Below are 19,211 nucleotides of genomic sequence, written 5' to 3'. Positions count from 1 at the left end.
GATCCCAGAACTTTTGACAAGGTAAAGAGCCGGAACGTCCACATGAGAAGCCATCATGCAGCTGATAAGAAGGACCGGATGGGGTACGGTGGAGGGAAGGAACAGCAGATGTTCAACCACTACATGGAACATGACAGCAGGAGTTGCTCCAGTAGTGAAGAGGACGAGGAGGAGGAGGACGATGAGGAAGAAGGCATGGACGATGACGGAATGGAAGACGATGATGAGATGTTGTCCACTGAGGACGAAGAGGATGATGACATGTCGAACTGAAGTCGACTTTGCTCAAGGACATGACAGGAGTTGGTGGAGATTCAGACTGAATGTTAGAAGTGGATTTTGATGAACGTGTGTGAAGAAATTAACTCGATACCAGGAGGTCTCGTGTTGTAGCAGCTGTTAACGTGATGAAACTCGATGAAAAAATGAGAATGTTTCCTCATAATTTCATGTGTACTGGGCATGAAGATTAGGATCTATTAAGATATACTGTGTAAAATATAGTTTTCCTCCTGTTTGTTTCAGTCTTTGAATCTTGGAACTTGTATTGGTCGGAATCACTCGGCATTAGGAAAGGAGTTAAAGGGAATTCACAGCCAAATAGAATGAACTTTTATGATATAATTTCATGTAGGCATCTATTCAGTATGGATTTCATCACTAAATTTTGCTTTCCCTATGAAAATTGTAAGAAATATATTTCTCCTTATTCTTATTGAGATGGGTGAAATAGATTCTGTAAGGAAGAGAGAATAATGATTAAAAAAAAGATAATAATCCTGAATCCTAAGTTTTGTAATTTGACTAAATTTCAAAAGAAATGTTGGTGAAAGTACTAACTGAACCTGATGGAGATGGTATGGGGTATGTAGATTGAGTAATATAATAGACCAAGACTTTGCCAAACTAGATTTAAGTGCAATGGAATGAAATAGAAAATTTGTTTATGAAATGATAACTAACATGGAGGTTTTCTCCAAAGGAGTTTATCAAAATAAATAAATTGAATTGAATTTGAATTTAATTGAATTTCCACACTGGGAGGCTGTGGCATAAATAATGGACTATTTGGAGTCCAATAGCATGGGGGCAGCCTGGAATTTTCTGAGTATCCCCCCAAAAAGTGAAATATCTTCCATTCTTTCAACAAATTAAAAGTTCCCAATGATAACATGTACTGTTGGTTTTCGGGAATGTCGGTATTCATGATGAATAATAAAATACTGCAATAAAAAAATTATTTGAATCAAAAGGACAAAAAATCCCTGAGACAATAATAGAAACAATTGCTATTCAAGGTAATTCAAATCAATTTAGCTATCCCAATTTTTCAACCTTTATTTGATTTAATAAATCTATTATTGTAAAAAAGTACTTTTGTACACGAATTTGACAAGTCCCATGGATCATTTAATCAAAAGTGATTTTCCCTGACAACTTTTAGCTGCTGAAATCCTAATATCTCGATTGTAAAATGTTATTTTTACAAGAACATTCTTAGAGATTTTCAATGTAATTTTGAAGTTTTCTGTCGTCATGTGGATGACTTTCTATAACCATTACAATGTCTTACAGTATTTTGCTACACATATCAGTATTAAGCCCCCTTACAGCGAGATTGCAGGCCTGCCAACAACCCTTTTTTTCTCCCAGGAGTTACCCGTTTTAAAGATTTGTTATCAACCAAAGGAGCAGCACTCCTTTTTTTCCATTGAAACCAGCCAATGTATGTAGTTGTGTGGTTTGCAATGGTTGTGTGTATTTGGTGTAAAGAGTAATACAGTTTATCAGCACTAAAAAATTTCTCAATGTTAAAATAGAAGAATGCTAAACATGTCTTAATTAAAAGAAAGTGAGGGAGACACACTGACATCGAGCAGAAAAATCTGCGGCGTGCGAACATGACTCCCTTTCTTTCATTTTTAAATGTTGGCAGGCCTGAGATTGTGTTGAAAGAAGATAACTCTCATATCTGATGAAAGATTAGCTGTTCAACTCTCTTTATTCAGTGAGTAGTAAACTGTATGTAAAAAGTAATAGGGTCAACACCCACTTTGTTTCCTTTCATTCGGTCTCGTCCCATGTGGTCTAAAGCTCGTTCTTTTACAGCCAACTTGTCTACTTACCATTTGGACTAATTGCCATTTGGCCCAGTTGGGCTGCACCCGTTTCATCTATCATGCACTTGGTCTAACACCACTAAGTCTATATGATTAGCTGAGCTGTTAATCAAATTTATGGCAATTATTTACATTCAGCCCAAGTGACGGTTAGACCAAATGGCAATTAGACCAATTGATAGTAGACCAAATAGGTTTGAAGCTCATGCAATATTAGACGATCCAAGAAGTAGACCATCTGCTTGTAGAGCCAATAATATCATCATAAATCAACGGGTCCAGGTACTATGTGATAGACTAGGTCCAAGGTCCACGAAAGTGAGATGTCCTGGGCTCTTTAACATTAAGTTTAGTGATTAATTGAAAGGCTGATTTCTACGTACGATTACATTGATTGTTGTGTATGGTTGATCGTAAAATCAACCTTGCGATCGATCACATAACTCTATGTTATGGGGCCCTAGTGGTCATGTATATCCAAGCTACCAGCCTTGGATTCAATTCGTTTTAACCTGCATTTTTTTAGATATCAACTTCTATATCAATCCTAGTAGCTGAAAGCATCAAAGTTGCTCTAAAAAAATATAAATAATTGAAAGTGCCTGTTTGAAAGAGAATTATCCATGATTAAGGGTATAATAAATCACTACAAGAAATATATTTACGGAGAAGCATAGTATACTTCTATTAAGTGAGATATTTTCATTCAATATATAGTGTATGTACAATATCAGTAATTCCACATGCTCACAACATGCCAAATTCAAAGCATATATCTTATATCGCCAATTAGGATTTTGCTTAATTTTTCTTCTATTCAAAGTGTCAGATTTCTTTTCACATACCATTTCCCTATTTTGAGAGCTTTTTACATGCTTGGGCTATGGTGAATAGTACTGAGTGCACTGTTTGTGTCTTATTTAAATGTAACATGGTGTTGTCACAAAGCACTGACAAATTTTAAAAATCTCAACGGCATTGTACTTAAAACATTCTTTGCTGATTCTGAAATGAAATTTTAATTTGAGGTATTTTATAGAAACGTAGATGGTAGACAGACTGAACAAAATTTCACAGAGTTGAGCACCAATGAATGATATTAAAGTAGTGTCACTTCTTCTAATTTGACAGCTATAAGTTCATGGTGCAGTTATCGTGGCAAAAACTCTGTTATGGGCATGTGCAGAATAGTTACTCCTTGTCCGGCACATGTGAATAACAGTATCTTTTTTTAACCAGTTAGACATTTCACAGAAGTAATGTTGCAAATCTAACGTTATTTCAGTTCAAGCAAAAAACTACAAGATGTGGTGTATACATATGAGCAAACTGTAAAAAAAACATGTTAATATGTTCAAGATTATTTTTGTTTATCTATTCTGAACCACTTGAATTATACAGATGCCCCATTTTCCTCATTTTATTGGTTTTTTTATATTTTTTTTCCAGAAGGGGGGGGGGGCTGTAATGATATTTATAAGTTGCACTAGGATCTAAAGTGTGATGGGAATAGTTGGAGTGCCAGTATTTTTAAGTTTTGTTAATTTCACTGAAATTCATTTTGTAATACAGATGATTTATACTCTTTCCCTTTCATTTTTTGCTTCTTTCTACATTCTCAAATCTCGATGAATTACGTACCGGTATTCTTTTTCTGTTGACAGAAGAATAGGGATATGGGGGAGTAGAATAAAATATTGGATGTTGAAAAGTTTTGTTGTTTGTTTTCAATCTACAGATCTATTCTCACATGTTTTGTTTTCCAAATTAATTTCAGGAAGGCAAAGTCAGAGATATGATGTAAGGCATGCTCAGGGAAGATGGAGATATATATGTATATGCAGTATGCAGGAGAGTCAGGAAGGGTTTTGATGATTGTTATGGGAATATCTTTATAAATACACAAAACATGTATGACAAGTGGCTTCAGATATTAACATGTCACCAAGATCACATTTATTTTAAACTCTACAGATGTGTGCACTTTTGCAGTTCAAAATTTTCTATATATATATAAAAAATTGAACTATCAGAAAGTGGCCTATGGAAAATTTTACAGCATGAGTGTGTGTTATTTTGACTTACTCTTATTCCTATGTTTTCATGTAAATTGTACATAGATAGTTATTAGTATAACGTGTGGAATCGGATGAACATTGGGAAGTGGAGAGAGATTTTTTTTGGCTGACCAATGTGTAGTATTGTGCAATATTTAAATGACCAATTAAGTGTGTGGATTACAATGTTCTTTAAAATTTTGGAGAGGCATGGGTTGGAGCGTGCGGAATGTGATACTGTTCTTATTCTTTTTTATTTTTACATAAATTTTGAAATATATGATCTAAGATATCATTTATGGAATGGCTTTTCTTATTTTTCTATTGAAATATGTGTTTGTGGAGAGAACAATTATGCTTTTAGAATCTACTAGATATTTCATGTGCTTTATGCTGTGTCTGTGTTGACTATTAAGTACTAGTATCAAAACAGCACAGCCGATGTTGGTATCGAATTAAAGCACAACACGTTTTATCGATGTACAAAGTAATAGAGAGAAAAAAAGAAAGAAAATGCAATCTTGTTTTGTCAAAATTGTCTACAGAGTCTACACAGAGAAGAAATTTTAATGCTATGAATGAGTATATTTTATGAAATATTATTGTAAGAAGTGTCTTGAAATATTTTTTTCAGAAGTGAACGTATAGGACTCCATGTGTATGTCTAAATGTATTTTGATTGATGTAATTCTCACTTGTATGATTATGTTCATTGTCCAAGCATCACTGATAATAAATATATATAGGCAGTTTCATAGTTTCTCTTCATTTTATAGCAACCCTCTCCTAAGGCCTTATGAAGGAATAATGAAAATAAAATAAATAATGTTCTTTATAAACAAAAGATACAAAGTGGTCTGGGTGGGGGTGTCGTGGTCTAGTGGTTGCGACCCTCGGCTTACAATCGGAGGGTTGTGGGTTCGAATGGTTACCTGGCAGGATTAATTTTTTTAATGCATCAAGCGCCTTCAGCAGCTTGAGCTAAAGCTGGGGTAATATATGGTGCACTATTGAATAGGCAATGAGATAATTGGCGCCTCCTAAATTCCAAATATTTAAGTGCAAAACAATGTGGTGTGACATAAAAAGATGTAATGAATTTTTACAAATATCAATCTTAACTTTTGTATGTAGTTTGCCATAGACTTGAGATACATTCAACTGTAACAATTTATTGTATCTCGTTAACGTTACATGGTGTAGGAGTTACATGGATTCCATCTCTAATAAGTTTTCTTCTGTAATCTGTTTTCTTAACAGAAAAGGTGGCAAGGACTTGCTAGATGTAATCTAATCCCCATAACCATAGAAACAAACTATATTTTCTAATTACAAAAAACATATTTATACTGTTTGGTAAAACGCTCTAAACTTCCCGTCGCTATGATTTTATTCCACCTAATTTTTGTGTTTTCTGAGTGGCACCCTTTGTTCCTTTGTTCTTTTAGCCAAAGCATCATTTCAAAAATTAATTGATTTAAAGTTTTGTTATTTTAAATTTTCAAATAGCAAGCAAGCTATGACTGTATGGATGGATTTATTTTAAAATTTGCTGAATATTCTTGTGAATGCTATTCATTTCTACATTAACGAAGCATATTCAGATTAATAATTGCAGTGCCCTTATTTACTACAGTATAAATGAAGCCCTTTTTAATGAATTTGTTTTTGTTTTTAATGAATTTATTTTTGAATTTAATAAGTGCCAAATTTTCATCCACAAATTTTCTTGCATTTTATAAGGTGGTTGTGAAATGTGTAGTAATCATGAACATTGTTGCAATAGCCACCTAATTGTAAATCAATATCCATATGACTTTGTTTTATTTGCAATTAGTTACTTTAACGGAGTGGATATCTGTTTTGTGCTTGCATTCTTAATTCATGTAGGCATCATTTTCACGAATGCCTTGTAATTACATGATGGTCCCTATCCTATTGAATTTGTGTTGATTAGGAAACATAGGTCATTAAGTGGTAGTGAACTTTAACTTGTGATGTCACTTTACCATGCGTATGAGATATCTCTATGCAATCTTAATAATCATGAAAAAAAATGCTTTCACCAAACTTCAATATGATTTAATAGCTGATATGGAATTTCTCCATCGAACAAAACAAATTTATTATGCTTCCCAAATTTATTAGCATGACTTTAGAGGGGTTATCCCATGTAGTATTTATAACACTTGGCAGATTCTTTATTGTATTACTTTTCTTTCAAGAAGAAGATAGTTTAATAATGAGATGAATCAGATTTTACAATAGGCATTTTTACAAGACTACTATTATGTAAATACCATCAACTGCCTTTTTCCATTGATTTGTTGTAATTGTGATTTTTTTTGTTGCCATTTTACCAGGGATGGATTATTTTCTACTTTTTACAAAAAGTAAATATTGAGAATCTCATACAAAGAAACCCCATTTTGCTACCACTTTCTATGAACTTTTTAAAAGTGAATGTCAATCAAATCGCAACAGTGCATATGCGACTGTTTATTTGCTTTTATCATTTCTGTTATATTTGTACCTTGATATATATTTGTGTATTTTAATGAAAGCAAAGCAGTTATGTATGAGAAATGTGTATTATCATTTTAAAATTGAAATAAATAAATCTTATTTCAATACATTGTAATTTGTGTGTGTTTTTATTTTATCATTTCTCTTTGGATGTGTGAGAGGTTTTAATTGCATTTTTTGGATTGTGAGTGAAAAAAAGTATTATTTGCAGACTTTGTTCGTCGTCATTCTTCATATTTTCTAGGAAAAGACCAAAGGGGAAATCCAAACCTTTTGTTTTAGATTAATTTATGTGAAGAGGAAAAAATAAACACAAAATTATAAGTTTGAAAGACATTAGACAAGCCAGGGGGGGTGTAAGGAAGGAGTGGGACCAAGCAGCTTTCATTTACCCAATGCTCAATGCAGCTAATTGTGTTACTACCGTCACCCCATGTGATTTATTTAAGTATTGAAAGAAAGAGGAGGGAATGAAAGAGAAGAAGGGTATCCGAACAAGAAATATCTAGGGCGTAAAACTGTTTTAACTTCTGTTATTTTATTGAGAAAGTCACATTAAGGAATTCTTCCGCCCAACCCCAATTACCCCCCCCCCCATGAAAAAATCCTGTACATATACTAGTTTGAAGAAAAAAATCTATTGCGAATAGGACAATTTTTAAGAGTAAAAATACACAATATGTTCAGATATCCTAGCTATGAGAGAAGCAATTGTAATCTCTTGGGGAGTCTTGGCATTTTAAAGGTATTACATCCCATTTAAATGTTTTTGCTCCCTACCAGTTTTGTGCATAATATTCATGCCATATATGTATCATAAACAGAACTTTCTCATCAAAGAAAATGAAAAATTGTATATTTCCATTCTACTGCCCTTCCCCTTTGTGTGTGTATAGTAGGTAAAAAAAATTATAGCTGTTCAGTTTGAAATCAGTATTTATTTTAGAAATAATTTGAAGAGTTTAAAGGTCCAATTGATATAACTTCTGTGAAAGTTACATTGGTTTTGAATTCAGAGTCTAAATATTATTGAGAGAAACCCAAAACTTATCACAACATAAGTGATACAATGGATAAGGTATGAATGTGTTAATTGTGCAAGGCTCAAACTTAGAATGGGTCAAATAGAACTGTTACCAAAGAGCCAGGGTATTAAAAATTGCAGCTCAATACCTTTGAAATTTTCTCAGGAACTACAGAATTATATAGGCTTTTTATTAACTTTGAGAGGGACATCTTACTTGGAACATGGAGTAAAAGACATGATTGTAAAGCTATTCTAGGGCATTTTCACGGTAACTGATGTTACATGGCACAATTTTAAACACTTCATTGTGTGTATGATTATCTCTTATACAACAAATGATGGGAATGTGCTTAAAAGCAAACTCCCATCATTTGTTCTTTTAGAAATAATCATACACACAATGAAAAGTGTATAAAATTGTGCCATGTAACGTCAGTTACCGTGAAAATGCCCTAATATAGTATTTGCACTTGGAGCTATTTCAATTTTTTTTTAAATTTTAGATATAAAGCACCTCATAGATAAATGCCATTTTAGGTAACGATTCCAAAATGAGTACATACCAAATCCTATGAAATGACCATACAAAAAGTCTGTATTTATAAATAAAATGATATGTGCAAAGGGATAGTATTGGAAGGAAATGTGTAATTGGTGAGAAATAAGCAAGACAAGCATCCAATTCCAGCAAAATGTCGGGTCTTTATCCAAGCAATAATAATAAACTGTCCCCCACTTGTGTTGACGATCTTCAGTGTTATTGTTTTTCAGCTTAGAATTCAGGGATTTTACAAAGAGAGGTTTATGTAACTACTCATATCTATATCTACATGTACAATGATGTACAGTGTGAGTAAAAAAAAATGACACCTCAAAAATCCCCAATTTATGGAAAAAAATGTCATAAACACATAGTTATTATATATGTCCTGAAAGAGTATTGTTCTCCCAAACAATTTGATCCCATATTTATGTGGTATGTCTTAACTCATTGAGTGCTTCGTGCACACTACGTATCCTACTATAACATGCCACACTCGTGCTCGCACGCCTACTATTGATTGCTTTGTGCTTGCATTGTTTCCTACCCTCGCCTGCTTCGTGCATGACTGCGCACATTCGGAATTACAATCATTGTTACGCCGTTTTGCATTGTATTGCGCATCGCATGCACACCGTAATTAGCACTATTGTGTGAGGTGCGAACTCTGCTTTCTGACAGATCAACTTACGCGGTTTACATTTGACTTTTTCGAGTATTTCTACATTTTTTACAAGATATGGCTCCGCCTCTGAGAGGGAAGAGACCTAGGTTTTTTTGATCCATACAAAACACTCCACAAAATGGAACTACTTGATACAACTCATATTTTAGCGGTGAAGATAATAACCAATCCATATAATGAGGACACCATTATAAGGAGTATGAAATTTCCTACAACTTTACTACACAATATTTTGTGGATAAACTAATCGTTAGAGAGTTACAAGCAATTGTAATCATGACTATTGAAAGGAGTGAATACGACTCGCGATCCCAAAATCAATGTGACACAGGGGGGTTTTGTGGCTGGCACAGGGGATTAGCATCGGATTAGCACTGTGGCATTGGGTTTATTAGTGTGCGTGGCATGTTAAGAGTTAACCGTTGGACGATCAGGAGGTATTCTTTGCAGTGCTGTAAATTTTGATTTGCGCCAAATTAAGGCATGACTGCGATGAATATAACCAGATGTCATGTCATAATCCTACAAGGGTTACATTAAAATCCATTTCAAAACACTTTTTCAGTAATTTACATTATAATTGTTTAATAAACACATTCTAGCATCAATTGTCAAGTTAATTTCATTAAAAATGGATTAGCAAATACGTTCACCAACTCCTGTAGGATTTTGACATCATTGGTGTCTGGATTCATTAATTGCAGTCATGCCTTACTTTGGCGCAAGTCAAAATTTGCATCAATGCAAAGAATACCTACTGATAATCCAAGAGTGAAGACATACAACATGAATATGGTATCAAATTATCTGGGAAAAGATCATCTTTCTAGCCATACGTAATAATTATGTATTCATGACATATTTTCCCCTTAAATTGGAGAATTGTAAATGGTGGAGATTTTTACCTGATTGCTAAGAAAGCATGAATGCTTGTAAGCAAGCAACCAGAAGACCGACAGCTTAAGGTCCTCTCCGAGGGACCTGGTAATGAGGATTAGTGCCTTCCCAAAGGGCCCAAGCACACCAAGTGGGAATCAAAAAGGGTCATTGGAATCTGAAACCCGTGCTCTACCGACTGAGATATCGCGCCTCCGTGAGGCGAGATGAGGTGTCAAGGTTTTTTTTTTACTCACACGGTAGTGACAACCTTGGTTATACAGACTATCGCATGAAATCAGTGTTCACTACAACTCTTCATTAATCTTTAAATACAACAGTTCACATAGAAGGAATAGCACTCATATCATGATTAAAGTTTTACAAATACAGTGTACAATTTTATTTACATATTATACAAGTATGAATACATATTGACATTGAATTCATTATGCATGCATAATATTCTTATGCAGTTTGATTAATATATTATAACGAAATCATGAGAATAAAATACATTCACTATTTACAAGCTGAAAGGCAACCATAATTTCTGGTAAATATAGTTCTACCTAAGTTACATTTTATTCTCTCCTACGACAAATATTCTGAATGTCAAGGTGAAAAAATGTTGCCCAAACTGGACAGATAAGGAATCAATCACTAATTTGCAATTAACTGCAAGACATGTGATTGATTTAGGGACCAAAAATAGACTTGCAATTGTTCGCAAGTTTCTTGCAATGCCCATTAAACTGATACATGAACATTTTATGTATTGCAATAAATGCTAAGATGTCTTGAATTATGAAAACAGAGAATAGAGGAAAGTCCATACTTTCAAAGCAAGGCAAAGTGACCCCATGCAGGCATCCATTCCATTTCCAGAATTAAGATATCAGGCGTGTGTCCAGCCAGCATCAGATCCTACGAAGCATTCCATGGACCCAATTGTCTGGGGACAATAGTGACTCTATTATGCCTGTGCATGGGCCCATACATTATTTTCTTTGTCATAGTTAATGCTGGATATGCTATTGGATATGGACTACATTATAAACAGTTAGGGTAATTATTATTTATGAGGTAATTCAAAATGATCATTAACAGGGCAACATTAGAAATGGGTCTTAAAAGTGGACAAATATACAGGGGTTGAGATTGATTTATTCTCCTGCCCCCCCCCCAAAAAAAAAAAGAATAAATAATAATGTCCATTTTGTCTCAGAAAATTGCAAGCAACTCCTTCAATTATTGGGCTCAATATAACAAGCAATTTGGAATGATCAGAGACAGGCATATAGAGCCACCATGCTAAAAACATAAATTTTCTTTCATTTTTTTCTATAAAATCATTCTTTCATTTTGGTGCACACATACCGGTAACTCAAATCAAACATACACATTAATTACTATACTGTATATCAAATTTCAATTAAATCTGTCAATGTAAGGCCATGTACATGTATCCTTACAACTAGAAAAGAAATCTACATATTAAGTGGTCAATTGATATGAAGTACAGCTTAAGGAGATTAAGGGTAAATCAAGAGTAAAGGGAAAGAATATATATATTCAAAGAAGGCACAATCATTTGATGGGGAAAATGTTAAATATGGATTTACTGATAACACCAGAGCCCAATCTTACAAAGAGTTACGATTGAACCCACCAACCACAACTATGGAAAGCCAGCAAAAATCAACATCTAAAATACACGTTTCTTCAAAACATTTTTAGTTATGATGTATATTTATACATTTGCTGTTTTCTTGACAATTCAGTAAGCTTAACTTTTTTTCAAAGGACATCGTGCAAATTTCCTAACAAAAAAAACTATGACATTGATGGATTTCCATAAGTACATGACTTAACTTATTAATTATATAACTTATTGTTATTTCCACATGAACTTGAGGTTGATCGGAAAAACTATTTGTAAGATGGTGCCCAAAAGCATTGGGAGAAAATAAGTCCTATTTTCACAATGTTCTTTCAAAGGTATGGGACGGATTCAAAATGTAAAAAAAAATAGACAAAGGTTGTAGGAATATTCATCTGCAGAAATTTTCATTCCTTCAGTCTTCTTCATCTTGCTCCATATTATCATCAACAAGGGGCTCACCTACAAAAATAAATGAGAAAAATTTGAAAGTACAACATATACTCATAAAATCACAAAGTAACCCTACTTACAAAACAGGCTCAAAAAGCCTCTTCATTTACAACAGAATAAATTACATACACGGTTGTAAGTTTTTGTTCATCCAATTTTCGTTAGGTTGTGACTTCAATATAAGAGGAGACATGGGGAGCGTCTCATAGAAGGAAAAGGATAAAAACATTCGACAAAATCCCGTTTTATTCCGCAGTTAAAATCGCTAGTCAGATACCACAGGTGCTTCTCAATTAAGGAAATTAAGCAGGGTCCTGTTGCATAAACTTTACTATTATGGTAACTTTGCCATCCAGTGGTAACTACCATGGTAAGCTGATCCACAGCCAATCAGAATCAAGGAATCCATGCAAGTTGGATGGCAAAGTTACTATAGTGGTAACTTTGCCATCCAACAGGACCCAGATCTGAATCCAGGCAACAGAGATTGTTGAAAGAATCTCTAGGAAGATTTTTGTAGATGTCAACTTACCATCTAACTTCTTTAGACCCGGTAACTTCTTCCTGACTAGTGGTACATAGTCTCCTACTTGCGAATGATTCTCCTCCAGTGGGTTACCTGAGGAGGAAATTTTAGCAAAAAGTTTATTTTAATTTTAGAACAGTTTTTTCCCCCCTCATTATAATGTGACACAAGTTTGACCCCTCTCCTGCACATGTGGAATAGCCCTTGTAACCAATAGTGAGTTCAATTGAGATCGAGACCTCAATCAATTGAGATCAAAACCGCAATCAAACATTTTCGTCAAAACTTCAGTAATTGAAACATTCTATATTCATAAAATGAAGTACGAGAGAAATAGTGAAACTATGACATTGCAGCTCTAATTTGCATAATCATCTATATAACTGTTTTTTGGGGGAAATAAGAGAGATGTGGAAATGTCATGATTACATCCGATTTTGATGAAATTTTCTGCATTGTATAATGGGTCATCCAACTCAGAAAAAAAGATTGAAGAAGAGTTTGGAGTTTAATATGTAACATCTATAAACGGTTCCCCCTTTTCAAGGATTAAATCAGTTCATGTTCATGTCATACCAAGTGTACATTGTGTTAAAGACAAATACTCTCCAAATAAGACCAAACAGCATAGTAAGTGAATTTCTTCAACTGCACATTCAAAACTCACCTACAAACACAAGCTCTACGAGGCAAGGAAGCTGGTTGAGTTTATCAAATTCACCCCAATCTTTGACAGAATTATTCGACATGTACAACACCTAAAGAGAAAAATAAATTATCAATACAAAAATTCTACTTAAAGTAAATCCTAATATGGGGGGGGGGCAAGAAGAGAAGAGTTGAAACAGCACCGGTTGTTTGACTTTGAGCTGGCACCAGATAGGCACTTTACCCTAAATCCATGGCCAAGATATTAAGGAGGCCATAATGCCCCCCATTATTAGCAATAATTTGACTTAAAAACAAAATCTGCTTCATACCTACATTTTCTATCAATTCAATTCAATCTTTGTTGCAACCATATATAAGGTTGCATTATGTACAAATAAAAATGGTTGACAATTATAAATTTCATATCTTACAAAGATTGATAATTTATATATTAAAATTGAATAAACATATCTAAAAGTTTCTTAAAAATATCTTAAGTAAGAAATTATAATTATAATATCAAAAAATAGGTTCCAAACCAACATATCTTGAGTGTATTGATCTGGGACAGTATTAATAATAATATGCAACATTCATATGATGCTAAAAACAATGTTTCTAACATTAACACTACTAACAATCGTAAGAATGTATATTATGTACTTTCTTTTTAAAAGCACTTTTTGTATTCATTGCTCCTAATTTCCCAATATATTTTGTTAACAATAATAATAACAAAAATAATAACAATAACAAGGCTCAGCAGCTAATCACAATCAAGGTTTCCACAGTATTTGTAATAATGCCAGTTTTCATTAAGAAATTGGTCCTCGGTGGAACTGGTGGAAATTTGGGTCACTTTTGACTACCCTTTCATGCAACTGTGACTAAATTAATTCTAAACACTTACTTTGAGTTTCTTAAGTACTTGAATGCCTTTCAGTTTCTCAATATAATTATAGGAGATCCACAGCTCTTCTAATGTGTCTGATACTGCTTCCTGTGGCATGGAAACAAAATACTTTTTACTAATTAAAGAGGAATTTTACTCTGAAGATTTCACTCATGAGTTGATTTTAATAAAAACATTTTTTTTAAATTGGGAAATTGGTGAAGGTTTGATGAAAAACCATGAAGAATAAGAGAGATAGGAAGTTAAAAGATTTCAATTTGTGGCATTATTTGTGAGCAGCTCCCCCATATTCCACAAGTCCCAATTTGTAATATATATATTTTTCCCTTCTTCTTGAGTTATACCCGTGTTTGTTTTGTTTTACATATTTACGTATCTATGTGTTTTTATGTGTATATTTATGTGTAATACAATTATACAAATTTATGATCACAGCAAAATAATCAATGTACTCAATCACCATTAATTGAGGTGGGCATAAAACATACAAGCCCCAACCCTGTTTTTAATCTTGCTCCCCTCTATCCAATGTCAAAGCTGTTCAGTCTAAACTATTTTCTTTCTTCTCATGCTCTAGATGTCTTTTTGATGTTCATGTCCTATAGTATACTCATGCTACTTTTACTATTTCATATATGTATTTTCTAATGTAAATGTAAGTATGAAATTGGAAAGAAATAAAGATTGAGATTGAAAAAATGGAATATGATGAATACAAGTATTTTGTGTCTGAGGATATATACATTTCCAAATGAAATCACTTTCAATTTTTTTGAGAAAATTTGTTCACTCTATATTACATGCATAAAGAGGAGGTGTTCGTTAGTGATGTAAAATCAGCTTATCATCGAATGAACTTCATCTTAAAATCAACCGTTGAAGAATAAATGTTGATAAGCCAAGTATGACTAATTTGGATAACACTCAGTATCTCATATCTAATGACTTGGGGGCATTTTATATAAATTCATCAATTACTTTTATTTGTATTTGAGAAATTGAAGACTAATATTAACTAAATGTTTGAAATCATAACTTACTACAAAAACAGAAAGAAAGGGGGGAAAACTCTAAAGAATTTTACACCCTGACAGTTAGTAGACCATTATAACATCAAACTTACCAAGCCATTGAGGTTCTTTATAAGATTCCTGCCAAGTGATAGAATCTTCAGGTTTTCTAGAAAGGAATTAAAAATATAAATTTAAAAACTAAGTATGGTACTAAATGTTGACTACTCAAATACAGTCAACTTTAGATGTTAAACTGCCTTCTAATCAGTATAAATTTTCCCAAGTCAAAGTTATAAATAAAATTGCAGAAATTGTAGATTTTTCCCCCTCCTGTTTTTAAGCTATTTTGTTGCTCAAAAAAAGAGGCGTGGAGATGAACATGCTATTTGGCAAAACTATGTAATGCTGTGAGCACTGGCATAGATGCGAGAGCTCCGGAGGGGATGATCCTTTGTATCACCATCCCCTCCCCCTCGGCCAATTTTGCTTATCACAACTTCATCTATTTATCTGCCCCTGTGGCTATGACTAAAGATTGCACAACAGATACAAAGCTCAGATTTGTGTCAAAACGGCCTCGTTTTGCAAGGTATGATATTACCGTATGGTACATTTGCCTGATATACTGTATCATCTGTGATCTATATTTATAGAATTCTGAATATATAAATCTTGTCATTTGTGTCAGCATATTTGAATATCGACACACAAAATTACAAAATATTTATTCTTTACTCACTTAAGCCATTCAGGTTTGCGATCTTTTCAATCACATTTGTTGAAAGGGACAATTGCCTGTAGAAAAAAAAGACGAAAGGTCAATATTATGAAATTCAACAATTATTGCTCCATTTCACTATATCATGTGTTTGATGTTCATGAAGTGCAGATATGAAAAACAACTAACCTCTTGTTCTACTACTTTGACTCATATTTGAAGTGGGGGAAGTAAATGTCAATTGAGTTTTGTGTGGAATCTAGAATGTTAAAAAAACAAATCAGTTTGTCTAGATAGTAGATTTAAGTTTATTTCTTATCATTATATCCATCTTCGAATTGTCAAAATATATACTCATGATTCCCACAGACTACTAGAAATGACACCATTCACCAGCAATTACATGTATGCCAAATAATGCATGCTTAATTATTTTAGATACAGAAGTAACCTGCATAATAATTAGCATTAATGATGAAATATAACACAAATAATAACTTACGTGCAGTTGCTAAGAGTTGAAAGGGATGCATCCATTTTATCAATGGGTGGGATCTGGAAGAGGAGTTTGACACACTTAGCATCACTGGCTTTTATTTTTTCTTGGGACTGACTTGCCTCTTGTTCCCTTGCCTCCTGCATATGACATACACGAAGAAAAACAGAACACACTTGTGTTACCGGAATAAATTTCAAAGTAGGTTAATTGAATTCAGTACACATCTGAAATAATACACATACCATTTTATTAATTGATATCATGGTTGTCCAAATATTTTAATTTGCTTTCATTTTTTTCATAGAGGCTTGCATGTGCCGCTTTCCAAGGCTTGATGCATCACAAGTGCGAGGTAATAACCTTGCTATTGCTGAAGTCATAAAATCTATTCAATTTCAGTTACAAATAACATAGTTCTCTTGCAAATTAGGAAAAAAAGAATGGATTAAAAATAGTTTAAAGAACTGTAGACCATAGTGTAGTTGATACAGATAGCTCAGACATCCGCAATATTTTTTTAACAAAAACTTACCCATCTTGCAAGGGCTTCTTTAATTGTGGTGCCTTTTGTTCCTCCCTGTAACACGAAAGATGGCAAAAAAGAGAGAGAAAATGAGAAAGCAAGAGTGAGGGTAAAAAATTATCATATAATGGATATTTAAAGGCATTTAGGCAGATACGAACCAATAGCGCCATCTCGAGTCCTCAACTACTCATACTTGGCCAGTTTCTTGGTTTTCAATGGGAATATAAACTTACTGATTTTTTTATTATTAAAAAATAAGCAACAGTTGATCCTGGTTTTAAATTTCTATAAATGCGACCTCATTTGAAAGTGAATACCTTATTCTAAAAATAGTCCAAGCCTGAAAGTGAAAATTTACAATTTTATAGAAAAAAAGGCAATTCTTGTTGGGGTCCAGTGACCATATGTTACACATTACACAAAAACTTGGCTAAAAGTGGCAGAAAATTGTCACAACTTTTCTGGCTATGTCTCATGCAATTTGTAATTTTTTTAAACAAAAATGTCTCAAACAAAGTGAAAACACCAAAAATATAACACTTACACTGAAATCATTTCCCAACTAAAATTATGAACTTCTAATCTATTTCATAATAAAATCCAGTTAAAATAAGAATTTATATAGAATATTCAGTCATGATGTAGATGTTGGGGTTTTTATTTGTGTCCTCTCATGTAAGGTATTTACTGGTTTGGGCTTGGTACAGCTAATACTGCAAAGTTTGTCGTATTCAAACATTAAATGAGGATCAGTTTCTTTGGAAGCATTCCATGACTCAGAGACTCACATTCTCCAAAGAAAAACTTTCTTGATTTTCCAGCCAAGGACATAAAATCATGTGTTAAAGAAAACTACATTTTTTAAAAATTTGTTTAATAAACCACATTTGTTATTTGAGCCATGGTTGGAGCTCTTTTTTTTTTTTTTTTTTACTTTTTTGAAGCATTTTTGCAAAGCTGTGACTTATTGGGAAAAAGTTTCAAATTTATTTGTATTATTTCTTTTAGTACAATCAAGTGGGAGGTTTCTGGTACAATAAACCTGAAATTACTTATGTGGCAGTTCTTAGCAGTTTTGCTAGGAATAAGAACACCTGGGGCCCATTTCACAAAGGACTTGCAACTGTTGTAACTTTGCAATTATGGCAACTACCATGGCAACAGGGCTCAGCAGCCAATCAAAATCAAGGTTGCCATGGTAGTTGTCATTATGTCAAAGTTACGGGGCCCCAGGTTCTACAGCTTTAAGTACATGTAAAAGAATAAAATGTTATACTATAAGTAATGGGATAAAACCAGGGACAATGCAGATTTTGTGTATTATTGCACTCAATTCAACACATTCAATGAGATATGTATAAAAATAAATGTTCATTTTGGCAAACTGAAAGGGCATTCGATCTATATCATGGTTGTTGCCATGGTTTAATGAAGTTTGGCAGTGAGCATTTTCTGTGTATTATTGAACCTTTCTCAGTGTACCTGCTGAATGAGCACAATTGTACAGAAAGTCTGCACAGGCACTGCTCTATCATGTTTCATCTTTAATTTATATACACTTCTCACAAGAGCAAATTTTATCAGACAGATAAAAATTAAAATGTCATCTCAGAATACAAATTTAATTTTAAGATAAATGATAAGAGATAAAGACAAAGTAAAATATTTTTTAAAGAAAAATGTCCTCAGAATACAAACTTCATTTAAAGAGATAAAATAAAATGTTTTTATTTTTTAAAGAAAAATGTCCTCAGAATACCATCGGCATCAACACACCGTACTTTAAGTTTCATGTTCAATTCAAGTCAGACAATATTTTTGCTTTTTACTGGATGCTTATTAATTTTTATCTTCTTTTTTCATGGAAAAGAACTTGAAAGACTGTTGTTAGGACCTCCAGGCTGGACTAGACAATGAATGAAAAAAATCAATGTTCATTGAATGAGTGTAGAACTAGAAGTGGCCATTTTCCACGGTTACCCCCGCGAATCTTACCACCGCCACCTAACCGAGTTGCCCCCTGAGCTCCCAGCGACTTCGGCACAACGGAGCAAGGCCAAGGCAAGGGCTCCCCGACATTCACCGAGTCACATTACTCAGCAACTCACCACTCGTCTCGGCTTTATATCACCCTTTAATTAAAGAATCATCGTTAATTTTCAATAAATTAGTGTCATGAGGAAAAAAACTTACGGCCATTTCTTGCAACAAGCTTAATTAATCAAGGGAGGAATAAATTTGTGAAGAAGAAGTCTTCAAAATAGCAGAAAAATCTACGGCAACTCGACACACCGACAGTGGTGGGTGTCCATAGAAACGAAATGAAGATTACGACTCTCGTTCAAGTTTTTTTATTATTTGTATAATTTTATCGATATTGGGAAAAATTTTGACGAATGTTATGTCTACAAAATATT

At 33.5% G+C, this 19,211-nt stretch overlaps 2 protein-coding genes across 4 annotated transcripts in view; one reads left to right on the top strand and one right to left on the bottom strand.

Moving 5' to 3' along the window:
- Positions 1–6,282, top strand: part of LOC121418440 (transcriptional-regulating factor 1-like) — a 56,575-nt gene extending 50,293 nt beyond the window's left edge. For all 3 annotated transcript variants that reach the window (XM_041612315.1, XM_041612314.1, XM_041612316.1), the window contains one exon: positions 9–6,282. In XM_041612315.1, the coding sequence (XP_041468249.1) occupies positions 9–273 (265 nt within the window). In that variant the 3' untranslated portion in view covers positions 274–6,282. The remainder of the gene's footprint in view (positions 1–8) is intronic.
- A 4,721-nt stretch (positions 6,283–11,003) lies between these two features.
- LOC121418439 (dynein light chain 1, axonemal-like) lies at positions 11,004–19,125 on the bottom strand. The gene is made up of 9 exons (XM_041612313.1): positions 18,988–19,125; positions 16,801–16,845; positions 16,272–16,405; positions 15,791–15,846; positions 15,162–15,217; positions 14,036–14,125; positions 13,142–13,232; positions 12,481–12,567; positions 11,004–11,957 (listed from the first exon to the last, which is right to left on the bottom strand). The coding sequence occupies exons 1-9, from the start codon at positions 18,991–18,993 to the stop codon at positions 11,911–11,913; spliced, it is 612 nt and encodes a 203-aa protein (XP_041468247.1). The 5' UTR covers positions 18,994–19,125; the 3' UTR covers positions 11,004–11,910.
- Between the last annotated feature and the right edge of the window lie 86 nt (positions 19,126–19,211).

The sequence above is a fragment of the Lytechinus variegatus genome, chromosome 7 (assembly GCF_018143015.1).
Source record: "Lytechinus variegatus isolate NC3 chromosome 7, Lvar_3.0, whole genome shotgun sequence".
Lineage (NCBI taxonomy): Eukaryota > Metazoa > Echinodermata > Echinoidea > Temnopleuroida > Toxopneustidae > Lytechinus > Lytechinus variegatus.
The sequence above is the reverse complement of the archived record's forward strand: the minus strand, read 5'-3'. Positions and strand labels throughout refer to the sequence as shown.

Coding starts and splice junctions, on each gene's coding strand:
- LOC121418439 (XM_041612313.1), bottom strand. Junction 16,406..16,800: donor AAGAAGCCCTTGCAAGATGG/GTAAGTTTTTGT, acceptor TGTCATATGCAG/GAGGCAAGGGAACAAGAGGC. Junction 12,568..13,141: donor CGTAGAGCTTGTGTTTGTAG/GTGAGTTTTGAA, acceptor TTTCCTCCTCAG/GTAACCCACTGGAGGAGAAT.